General features: G+C 43.1%; 1 protein-coding gene across 4 annotated transcripts in view; it reads right to left on the bottom strand.

The window, feature by feature from the left end:
- Nucleotides 1-12,837, bottom strand: part of SLC4A11 (solute carrier family 4 member 11) — a 172,388-nt gene that overhangs the window by 81,691 nt on the left and 77,860 nt on the right. For all 4 annotated transcript variants that reach the window (XM_054028839.1, XM_054028837.1, XM_054028838.1 and 1 more), the window contains exons 5-6: nucleotides 7,574-7,805; nucleotides 5,273-5,354 (exon numbers count right to left, since the gene is read on the bottom strand). In XM_054028839.1, coding sequence (XP_053884814.1) covers nucleotides 5,273-5,354; nucleotides 7,574-7,805 — 314 coding nt within the window. The remainder of the gene's footprint in view (nucleotides 1-5,272; nucleotides 5,355-7,573; nucleotides 7,806-12,837) is intronic.

Here is a 12,837-nt window from a genome sequence, read left to right as displayed (position 1 = left end):
AAACTAAAATCCACAGGACAAAATTTTCAGCACAGAAAACCTTCTGTGGTGAAGTCTCCCAGTAGAATAATTGATTCTTCATTGATTCTATTATCCTTCCCAACTCATTCGCAAATAAGCCTCCTACCATGATTCCTGCCCCGCTTTAGAGTACTTATTCCTGACACTCTTTGCAAGCTTACTCATCTTCGGACACTCGTTTACAGAAGGGGAATAGAATTCAACACAATCTTCAACAGGATAGTGTTGTGAGTGCAGTGGAATGTTGTTGCTGATGCTGCAGTGTTGTTACTGCTGGCAGCGTGCTGCTCTTGGAGCTCCGACATCAGCGATACTAGCAGACAGCGCAGCACGTTAATTCAGCAGACCTTGGCGTTATTCATAGGAAAAAAAACACATGCTTGGTTCGGTGGTGAAGGCATTTGGCCAGGTTTATTGTCGACAAAGCACAGTACTAGCGCCTCATAGGAGCTACAGGTACACTAACACATGTATGCCCTTGACAAAGTACCTGCTGAGTCAGTACACCAGGAGCTTGTTCCCTAGGCGGAACAAAGATGCCCCTCCTATGACTTCTTCTATACATTGATACAAACAAGTTCCGTATGACACTCCAGCTGTTGATAGTTACCACCCTTATCCATGTGCCTGTTAGTTCAAGCAAAACATCCTTATCCATTGTCCTATCATCCCATTCTTACCTTACGAGGGGTCAGTGCGTTCCTGCACCATCTCTTAAGAATGTGCTTACATAGTTACCTGAGAACGCTGGGTAGGTGTTCCTGTACCATCCTCTCAGGTCAGGAATGTGCTTACATGGGTAGCCAATACCTAGTGGATTATTTTGCCAAGGCCAGGCCTACTCTGATTCACAGCCTTTGGTTCACACTGTCAATTATGCCTAGGGCTCCAGCAAGGCCTACAGATAGCACGAAACTGGGTGCAAGCACTCCCCGACTTCACCAAATAGCAGGCAGGCCACCTAAAAACTGCTAGTAGATTGGAAGATTGAATCATAGGACTAGAAGGGACCTCAAGAGGTCATCATCTAGTCTAAGTCCTGCCTCAATGAAAGGGACAAGTATTATCTAGACCATCCCTGACAGGTGTTCATCATTGGAGATTTTTAAGAGCAGGTTATACAGAGATTCCACAACCTCCCTAAGCAAATTATGCCACTCCTTAACCACCCTGATAGAAAGTTTTTCCTAATGTCCAACCTAAACTGCCCTTGATGCAACTTACGGCCATTGCTTCTTTTCCTATCCTCAGAGGTTAGAGAGAACAATTTTTCTCCCTCTTTCTTGTAACAACCTGTACTTGAAAACTGTTAGCATGTCCCCAGACTAAACAAACCCATTATTTTCAATCTTCCCTCATAGGTCATGTTTTCTAGACCTTTATCATTTTCGTTGCTCTTCTCTGGACTTTCTCCAATCTGTCCACATCTTTCCTGAAACGTGGTGCCCAGAACTAGACGCAATACTCCAGCGGAGGTCTAATAAGCGTGTAGTAGAGTAGAAAAATTACTTCCTGTGTCGTGCTGCCTTGGTCTGCAAGCGCCGCCCCCTGCAGCTTCCATTGGCCGCGGTTCCTGGCCAATGAGCTGGGAGCCATGGAGTCAGCGCTCTGGGATGGGGGACAGAGGCAGAGTGCCTGCAGAGCCGCCTGGCCGCGCCTCCACCAGCAGGGATCGGGAGGTGCTTACAAGGAGCTGCTGGAGGTGAGAACTCCCTGCCATCTGGCACCTCAAGCCGCTCCTGCGCCCCAACCCCCTGCCCCAAGCCCCCTCCTGGACCCAAACTCCCTCCCAGAGCGCGCCCCATAGCCCCTCCTACGCCTCAGCCCCCTGACGGCCCTGCACCAACTGCACTATAAACTGGACTTTCAGCTTTTACGGTACTTTGCATTTGTCCTTATTGAATTGCATCCTATTTTCTTCAGTTTGTCCAGATCATTTTGAATGATAACCCTATCCTCCAAAGCAACCCCTCCCAGATTGGTAGCATCCACAAACTTTATACGTGTACTCCCTATGCCAGGGCTTCTCAACCTTTTTCTTTCTTAGGCCCCACAAACAGGCTATAAAAATTCCATGGCCCACCTGTGCCACAATAACAGGTTTTCTGCATATAAAAGCCCGGGCCGGCGTTAAGGGGTAGCAAGCAGGGCCATTGCCCAAGGCCCCATGGCACAGGGGTCACCGTGAAGCTAAGTTGCTCAGGCTTCTGCTTCAGCCCCAGGTGGCGGGGCTCAGGGCCCTGGGCTTCAGCCCCATGCAGTGGGACTTTGGCTTTCGGCCCTGGGCCCCAGCAAGTCTAACACTGGTCCTGCTTGGTGGACCCCCTGAAGCCTGCTCGTGACCCCTGCTAAATCATCGATTTATCTAGCTCATTGATGAAGATATTGAACAGAACCAAACCCAGAACTGGTTGACTGTGAACCACTGATAACTACTCTCTGGGAATGGTTTTGCCATAAGTTATGCACCCACCTTATAGTAGCTCCCTCTAGGTTGTATTTCCCTAGTTTGTTTATGTTTATCATCCCTACTTTGGATATCAGATACTGTTCCACACATATTGATGGGACTTCTATTGAGGTGGGGAGGGGGAAAGGAATAGCTCTTCCAGCTTCCTTATTGAAATCAATACCATATGAACACTTTATAGATCAAACACATTAAAACCACCGATGCCTCTATATCAACCCTCAGACGTGAAACGCGGAAAAAGTACGGCAAACCGTGCTCTGTTTGGAAATGAACCGCAAACATTCAGAAAAACAGACCTTTCTAAAGGACATACTACCATTCTCTATGCAGCTCTCAATAGCAGTAAAGTAACTATATTATTTATGCAGTCCTGTAGTGTACATGACATTTTATAGACATAAAAAACAAGGTCTCTCTCCCAAAAGAGTTTATAATCTAATTTACTGTCTTGACAGTATTATGATTATTTATCATTTGTATTACCATAGGGCATAGGAGTCCTAGTCATTGACAAGGACCTCATTCTACTAGGCACTGTACAAATGGAGAGTTTACCATCTAAGTACTTGTATGGTCCCCATGATCACAGCATACAGGTGCCTGTTTCTGCAGATAACTCAGCAAATAAAGACAGCTTCAACCTAGGGAGTGGGTGTGTGATGTAACAAAACTAGGTAAAGAAGAGAAGAGCTTTCTTTGGGTTTACCAGAATTTCGAGGTGCCAAAAGTGATGATTTCTCGACAGACATCCTGCAAACTGTGCACACCACTAGGGAGAGAATTCTAAACTAAATCAATCGTGTTAATTACTAATGAATTTATATCAGGCTCTACCCTCCGCCGAAAGGGATGTTGGCAAGCAGGTTACCGAGCCGTCTTCTGCAACAGATCCGAACATAGTGGCCAAATATATAAAAATCCCACAGCATACGCTATGGATGATAAACTATCTGTTCTCCAAAACCTACCAAGTCACCAGCAACAAGGAAATGCATCACCAAATGATGGCTCAAAGGAGAAAACCCTTCCATTAAGATGTGGTTAAGGTAAGCCTTGAAACATTCTGCCTAAAGACAGTAAATCCTTTCCCCAACAGGTAAGTAAAAATATCGTTAGCCTTCTCAACATGTTCAGTCACCGTGGCACATACGTAGACCTAGTGATCCAAAACACTCGTACTGGGGGAATTGTAGGGGCCATGAGCACTATTCCAGTCTACAGGTTGTAACACAGGCTGAGCATGCATTAGATTACAATCTCACAATTAACTTTCACCCCTCCAGAGTTCCCAGGACATAGCCTGATTAACCCTGGCTGAGATACAGCTTCAACCATACTGAATCAGTAGCACTTAACAACTTACTAGAGTAAAACAATTATGCATCAAATACCCTCTGCCTAGATGTGGGGTTCCATAGACACGTTCGACTTGTAGACTGGTCAGTAAATAACAGTGCATATACAATGCTACAAGTAACTTGCTCTTAATTTCATACAACAAATTAACACCCGAAATCTGTATAATATGTAATATATTTAATTATCTCTGAAGAGTCATTCTCTGTAGCACTCTCTCTCTTATACAACATGCAAAAACCCCAACCAAACCAAAGCTCTGATAGATTTATGAGCCAAGAACAAACATCATAGTATGGATGTGGTGGCAGGGTCCAGAGATGAGGACAAGTATTACGAGAGGAATGGAAATCCTCAATGCCACCACAATATCCACTTCAGTTTGAAACAGAAGACATCTCAGTCACTCTTCAGCAATCTATCAGACTAATAAGGGACATGTATATTCTCCTCTTGATACGCACATAATATTTCCAATGACATTATTACAACTTTTCTAAACCTATGTTTGAAAGAAACATGAGCGCGTGGTAATGCAGAGGATGAAGTCAGAAGATCGGAGCTCATTTCCCAGATCAGTCAGTGACTTCTGGATTAATAGATTTTTAATGCCAGAAAGGACCAGTGTCATCATCTAGGTCTGACTTCCTGTAGAACACAGACCACAGAATTTCACTCAGTGATTTCAGCCAGCCCAACAACTTGTGGCTGAACTAAAATATATATCTTTCACAGAAACACTGAGTCCTAAATTAAAGATACCAAATGATGGAGTTTACCATATCCCCGGATAGTCTGTTTCAATATTTAATTACCCTCATTGTTAAATACGTGCATCTCACTTCAGCTTCCAGGCGCTGGTCTCAGTATACCTTTGCCTGATAGATTAAAGAGCCCTTTGGTGTAGGATCTCTTCCCTCTGGGTAGGTAGTGGGTAGACAATGATCAAACTGTCTCTTAATCATCTCTTAGATATGATAAACAGATTGAGCTGTTCAAGTGTCTCATTGTAACAAATTTTTCCAGACCATGAACCTATCCAATTTCTGAATATCCTTTAAAAGTGTGCATACCAGAATTGGACACAGTATTCCAGCAATATTTTATCTAATATCATACAGAGGTAAAAAGTATTGTGCAACCTTCGTTAATTACTTAAACTGTCTGTCTCCGTTTCCCCATCTGTAAAATGGGGAACATTCACAGCACATCATATCAGTGCTAAGAAGTTTAATTCATTAATGTTTGAAAAAGCAATTCAAGACCCGTGGATGGAAGGTAGTGCAAAGTATTATTATTATGTGCCCATGAGCAGAAGGGAATAAATTCTCATTTATGCAATACATATTGTTTTGTACAGAAAAAAAATGTTTCTAGTTCTGAGCACCCCAGGAAGGGTTCCCAATAGTCTGATGTACTTACATGATACAGAGCCAGGACTGTTGATATTGAACCCCTGTGACGGTTGCTGTGACCCCCTGAATTGTATCGGATAGGAGGTGAACTAGAGGAAAAAAAAAAAAAAAAAAAGAGAGAGAGAGACACTTAGAAATTGTAACTCTGTAGAACTGCAGCTTCATCAAACCAGACTCATGCAGAGTTCTGATGGAAAACACTGTCAAAGCACTGGCATGAATACTGCACTTTGATTCACTTATCTGCTGATTGGATTGATGCACAGGAAAAAAGGTTAAAAGATAGAAACACGCAGCCTGATGTTTTCAAATACTGTCCTTAAAAGACATTTTACAGTCTTGAGTGGCAATGTTCTTCTCTTCGTTACAAAGCTGACAGAGTCAGGCTATAAGGCCTCTCTTATAAAAAATAAAATAAAATAAGGTTAGGCTGAATCCAATTATCAAAAGATGAAATCTTATCCTTTGGTTGGACTATTTTATTCCCATTGCTTGTTCTGTGGAACAATTTATAACTTTATGCTCAATTGCCATTGAAAAGAGGCAGAAAATCGGTACTGCACATAGCTATAAATATATGCGTATATGAATGAATGAAAGCTTAGCACGGAATAACCAAAGCAGGAACATATGTGCTACTCACTCAGGAGTCTTGTCAAATTTGTTAATTCAATTAAAGGTGAGACCCCTGTATTTTAAGTAACACACATTTGTATATTCTCGTAAATATTTTATTCTCAATGAAGAGTTTCTAAAATGCACAAGGATGCTTGCAATCAATGCCTCTTCCTTCAGCTAGTGTTGCATGGGTAATGGACTGGAGGGCCGGGTGCTGGTGCCATGTACTGTCACATGGTTGAGTATGATTTGATCACTGGCTCCAGTGTCTTATGCTGTAGGCCGGCTGGTGTTGCTCCTACGGCATCTCACTGAATTTCTGGAGAAGAGGAACTGCCTCCTGTCACTTTCATTTGATTGTCAAGTCTCAGAGGGGTAGCCGTGTTAGTCTGTATCCACAAAAACAACGAGGAGTCCGGTGGCACCTTAAAGACTAACCGATTTGAGCATAAGCTTTCATGGGTAAAAAAAACCCACTTCTTTAGATGCATGCAGTGAAAATTAGATACAGGCATAAATATACTGGCACATGAAGAGAAGGGAGTTACCTTACTAGTGGAGAACCAGTGTTCACAGGGCCAATTCAATCAGGGTGGATGTGGTCCACTCCCAATAACTGATAAGGAGGTGTCAATACCAAGAGAGGGAAAATTACTTTTGTAATAAGCCAACCACTCCCAGTCTCTATTCAAGCCCAAATTAATGGTGTTAAATTTGCAAATGAAGAGAAACTGCAGAGCTACATATGTTCCGGACTCCTCATTGTTTTCATTTGACTGAGAAACAATGTTAAATGGCTCCAAAGGAAGTTCTGTCTAGGTCTCCTCAACTGGTTAGATATTTGCAACCATGCAGGATTTCAGCACAGCCACAGAGGAATTCACAAGCATGTGTCAAGTTGGGTGATTTTAGGCTTAGGGTACATCTACACTACCTGCCGGATTGGCGGGTAGTGATCGATCTACCGGGGACTGATTTATCACGTCTAGTGTAGACGCGATAAAATCGATCCCCGATCGCTCTGACGTCGACTCTGGAACTCCACCGCGGTGAGAGGCGGAAGCGGAGTCGACGGGGGAGTGGCAGCGGTCGACTCGCCGCCGTCCTCACGGCCAGGTAAACCAACCTAAGATACGCCAACTTCAGCTACGCTATTCGCGTAGCTGAAGTTGCGTATCTTAGGTCGACCCCCCCGGTGTAGACCTAGCCTTAGAGAGATTCCCATGGCAGAGCTGAGTGTTTCTGAGAGCAAGCGGTACCAGTCCCGAAGGGACTCTAACAAACAAACAAGCTCTTACAGAAAGAGTAATATTCCAAACCAAAGGGTAATGAAATACAAAGAGCACTTCAATGCTGATGATGATCCATCCCTTCAGACTGAACCAATAGGACTTAACCTAGACACAAAGTCAATATTCCAGTTTAAGTATAAAATGTATCTTTTAACAATTCAGACAGACACAACATGGGATAACTCAGCTACCACATTAGTAAGTGACTCAGATGTAAATATTACCAATGGCATGACACACAACATATGAGCGTGTCGTCACGGGGAATGAGCAGTAAATACTCAGACTCATAAGCAATAATGAAAATGGTACAAAGCAATTTAGATGTTGTTCATAAGAGTCGAAACATGCAGCTCAGATAGAAAGTCCACAGCTACAATAAATGAAGAGGTAGTTACCGTTCCCTTCTCTGGGGGCTCCCGAATCGGTGAATAAAGTGCTCATTATTTTGTCAAAGTTGCAGCTTGGCTCTGTGTTGTCAGAATCTTCAGCGAAGTGTTTCAGCATCTCTCGAAGGACATCATCCAAGGAGGTTGCGGTCTCATCCAGTATGATGATCGCTCTGGCCAGGAACCCATCCAGGTCACGGTGGGCTCTGACTTCTTCCTCAAAATTCTTTAATTTCAGGTACTGTATTAGGGAAAGGTTCTCTCATTAGACGTTTCATACGAACGCTATATGTACCAATGAACTACTAGAGTACCCTGACCGTCTGTATAGTTAGTCACAAATATGCAGTCCGTTCGGGCTGTACCACGGACACAAATCTGAAGATTTTGTGCTACACATCCCGCGGGACACTGGGAGTGCTGTAGACTCCCACTCACAGCCAAGAAAGTCAGAGAGAGAGAGACTGGGAACACAACCAGGCTTGACCACAGAAGAGCAGCAGCACTGTGATAACTCTATAGGTTATTTTTTGTTAGTTAAATAATTCAGTTATCATTGAACTAAGGATCTGCAGTTCCAGCTCATGTCACTGGAAACTGCGGGTGCTTGGGTATTGTTAAAAGATCAAATAGCTACTGCAATACATTTACGATTCTACAGGTGCTTCAGGCAAAGTTATGGCAAAAGGACATATATAAAAATAAAAATTGTAAATACTAGTGCTAAATGAATGGTTAAGGTTCCTAAGTCCCATTTTCTAGAGTGAGTTAGGCCTATAGGAGTCTAAAACTGATCATAAATCGATCAGATATAGGCTCCTAAGTCACCTTTGAAAACGTGACTTAAGCACTTTCAAAAATGTTACCCTATATCTTTATTGTTGGGGTCCACATTTGTCTCATACATGACAAATGCAACCTCTTTCCCTTTTCCATTTATAGCCTAATCCAAGTGTAACTAACATTTTACTAATGACTTTAATGATCAAGCAACAGAGGGTCCCGTGGCACCTTTAAGACTAACAGAAGTATTGGGAGCATAAGCTTTCGTGGGTAAGAACCTCTGAAGATGCATCTGAAGAAGTGAGGTTCTTACCCACGAAAGCTTATGCTCCCAATACTTCTGTTAGTCTTAAAGGTGCCACGGGACCCTCTGTTGCTTTTTACAGATTCAGACTAACACAGCTACCCCTCTGATACTTTAATGATCAAGTTGTCAGTACAAGCAACACATCCATTGCCATGAACACGGTTTTACTTTGCATCAATCAGTTTCTTACATAGAATAATTTAGACCAGGGGTCAGCAATCTTTCAGAAGTGGTGTGCCGAGTCTTCGTTTATTCATTCTAATTTAAGGTTTTGCATGCCAGTAATACATTTTAACGTTTTTAGAAGGTCTCTTTCTATAGGTCTATAATATATAACTAAACTATTGTTGTATGTAAAGTAAATAAGTTTTTTAAAATGTTTAGGAAGCTTCATTTAAAATTAAATTAAAATGCAGAGCCCCCCGGACAGGAAGGATGGTCTAGGTCAGTGGCTCTCGACTTTTCCAGACTATTGTACCCCTTTCAGGAGTCTGATTTTTGTCTTGCGTACCCCCAAGTTGCACCTCACTTAAAAACCACTGGCTTAAGAAATCAGACAAAAATACAAAAAAAAAAGTGTCACAGCACACTAGTACTGAAAAATGGCTGACTCTCTCATTTTTACCAGATAGTTATAAAATAAATCAATTGAAATATTAATTTTGTAACTATATTTCAGTGTATAGTATATAAAGCAGTATAGACAAGTTAATGCTTTTTCTGTAGCCTGTTGTAAACTAGGCAAATATGTAGATGAGTTGATGTACCCACCGGAAGACCTCTGCGTACCCCCAGGGGTAGGTGTACCCCAGGCTGAGAACCACGGGTCTAGTGATTAGAGCACTAGCCTAGGAGTTGGCAGACCAGGGTTCAAATCCCTGCTCTGCCAGACTTCCTGAGTGACCATGAGCAAGTCACTTGGGGAAATGAGGCACAGAAAGCCTATCTGTAAAATGGGGATAACAGCACTGTCCTGTTTCACAAGGTGTGAGGGTAAAAATGCTAAAGATTGTGACGTGCTCAGAAGCTACCATCCTGTGAGCCAGAGAAGTACCGTAAGACAGTATTAGGTAACTACCAAAAATTACTTACATTTTAGGTTAATGGAACTATGGCACTCAAGCCGAACTAATCCCCCAGCTAGGTCGACGGAAGAACGCTACCCCTTCCATTGGTGTAGGCTGGGTCTGCACTATAGGGTTATGCCAACATAGCTACAGTACCATAGCTATGCTGCTACAGACCCCGCAAGGCAGCCAGGGCCTTAGTTGGAAATGCTGGGGACTTAGCTCAAACGAGGGGCTTGTCTACACTACCACGCGGGGTCGATCTAAGATACGCAACTTCAGTGACGTGAATAGCGTAGCTGAAGTCGATGTGCTTAGATCTACTTACCGCGGTGTCTTCACTGGGGTAAGTCAACAGCTGACCCTCTCCCATTGACTCTGCTTGCGCTGCTCATTCTGGTGGAGTACCCGAGTCGACGGGAGAGCGCTCAGCAGTCGATTTATCGCGTCTATACCAGACACGATAAATTGACCCCCGCTGGATCGATTGCTGCCTGCCGATCCAGTGGGTAGCGTAGACAAGCCCTAAATCTGCTCTATGAAGAGAAAATTCACTTGTTAAGCACAAAATATTTGTGAAGGAGTGGTCATTAATCTTGTCTTAAACAACGTGCAAGTCACAATGGGATGCTTTATGCTGGAATCGTCCTAATGAAAACTGAAAAAGCCTTACAACAATACAGTTGTTATAAGAGGAAGAAAATAATTCTTTATACTCCTAAAGTGTAATTGCAACATGGCAAACCAAAGTGGTCTTCATTGTAAGAGGGAAACAAAGAGTCTTTTCATTCAAGAACATAATTAACATTGCTTTCCCCCTTCACAAGTGATATCCATGGCTCCACGGCCAACAACAATAAATGTGAGTTATCAACAAGGCCCAAAAGGAGTTTTATCTGTTGGGCTACTGCTGCTTTGGTGATTACATCTGCTCACAAATGCAGCAAGAAAGTTTCAAAAATGTGTTCCAAAAATGTATTCTCATGAGCATTATTTCCTAGTTTTCCCATTGTCGAGGTTGCTTGAGGCAATTCACTCAATTGATTGGGGCTCTCATAAGCAGGTTCAAATCCTGCCAACAATCATAGAATCAAACAATATGTTTGGCTTCTTTGAGTCTCATGCTTACAGGGCATAAGCTGATCAACAGCTGGAGGCAAGAACTATTTCCTCTCTGTAGATCGTACAGGACTACACGAAGAGCTGCACTATAGGAATTTATGTACTCCTCTCATGTATCTGCCATGAGCCACTGTCCAAGACTGGATACTAAAATACGTCTCAATAGAGAAAAAAAGAAAAGGCATTGGTCCATTCCAGAGAACTGGCTGAATTGAAAACTCTTCAATAGCAAGATTACAAGTATCCAGTCTAAAGCTGTAACTTGTTCAACTGGAAAGCAGGCATTAAGAACTTAATTCTCCTTTAAAAATCACTGCAATATACTCGCAGATTTGAATGACACACAACAGCTTGCAGTGATCAGTGCTCTGCAACTTGGACCAGAGAGAGATTTAAAAATAGAAAAAAAATTGGAAAAGAAAAAAAATGTCTTGACATACCTGCTGAGATTTCTGCATTCTGATTTTCCCTGACAGTAGTTGATGGCAAAACACCTACAAGAGCATACGGAAATGTTGCTCCACTGTAGCTATCTGTGATGCCATCCTTGTCACAGGGGAGATCAGAATCTGCCTGTGCATTCTAGCCGATATGACGCTTTGGAATTTACCTCAGTGAAAAGTGACCAGTCTTTAAATGAACTGGTCTCGCCAATTCTATTGAGAGTCACCACACACTCTACTCGTGCATCGCTCAGTCACCAAGAGTCGCAGCGGGGGCGCCACATGCCCCCAGTCAAAATGGTCACAACATATCATGTTCCTCTGTTGGTCTCCCAATCCCCTCTCCCATTGCACTGCTACCCCTCCATCCACTGCCTTCTGAACGATACAGTCGCCCCCATCGGGCGTTCTCTCGTCTTTGGGCAATACTAAGAGAAGGGGAGCTCCAGCTGCAGAGAAGGAGACTTGAGTAGAGTATGGAAGAGGTACTCCCATCACTGCTGTCAAAAAATTAATTAAGTCAACTCTGCCTGCTCCTGATTGGTGGGGAAGGAGGCATACATTCAGCCAGCATGGCAGATGGCTGGCTGGGGAAGGGTGCCCTGAAGTACAGCAGTGTCTTCCTGAAAACAAGACGGTGACAGCTCTGAACGTGTTCTATCTGGGGACTTCGGGGCTGCAGATGAGGGTTAGCGTGGGAGAATGGCAGAAAAGCAACTCCTTACCCCTACCCTGAGCAACCCAAATAACATGGTGGCCCGTGACTTGCAAGATGCTTTGAGTGCCAACTACTCTGGCATTCACAGTGAAGGATTCACCAGAAAGGAGCAAATTCCAAACAAAAGTGAGAATCCAGTTTAATAAAAAAGGGGACGGGGGGAGAAATACATCCATGCTCTCTAGGTCAGTGGTTCTCAACTTGCAGGCCCAATCAGCACACAGCTGCAGCCCATGTGACATCCTCAGGGCCATACATGATGTGTATATATTGTGTGGATGCACCCTCTCCCCCCCAAACCATAGAGAGTTGCATATGCAACCCACAGTGATAAACAGGTTGAGAATCACTGGTCTGGGTGCATCTATGTCTCTTGCACTGGCACATCTGAGCACAACATCACAAGGCCTCTGAACCAGTCCTCCTCTGAACCCTTCCTCCTCTGGGGTCAAGGGAATTGGCCACAGAATCCTTAGCTAATCCTGGTCAAAGCAGATATGACAGACTGAAGAATAAATAATAGTAATTATGCCCTAAAATCCTTTTAGTGCTACCTGTATACAAATAGGTGAGATACATCTTTCAATTTAAAAAGCAAACAGACAAACTGTTACCTCTTCACTACTGTCTTCCTTTTGTTTCTTCTTTCTAAAAATGAACTCTCTTTTGTGGTTAGAATTTGGGTTTTAAGAGACTGTTTTATTCTGTTTAGCACCCAAAATGTTTTAGGGTTTTTTTTTTGTGGAGAGGGAAAATCTTAAACTATTTAAACCAATTTCCAAACATGTGTGCCTGAAGTTAGGCATCTAAATACCCATTTTAGGTATATAAAT

This window comes from Malaclemys terrapin, chromosome 5 (genome assembly GCF_027887155.1).
Source record: "Malaclemys terrapin pileata isolate rMalTer1 chromosome 5, rMalTer1.hap1, whole genome shotgun sequence".
NCBI lineage: Eukaryota > Metazoa > Chordata > Testudines > Emydidae > Malaclemys > Malaclemys terrapin.
This window is presented reverse-complemented; position numbering and strand designations above follow the sequence as displayed.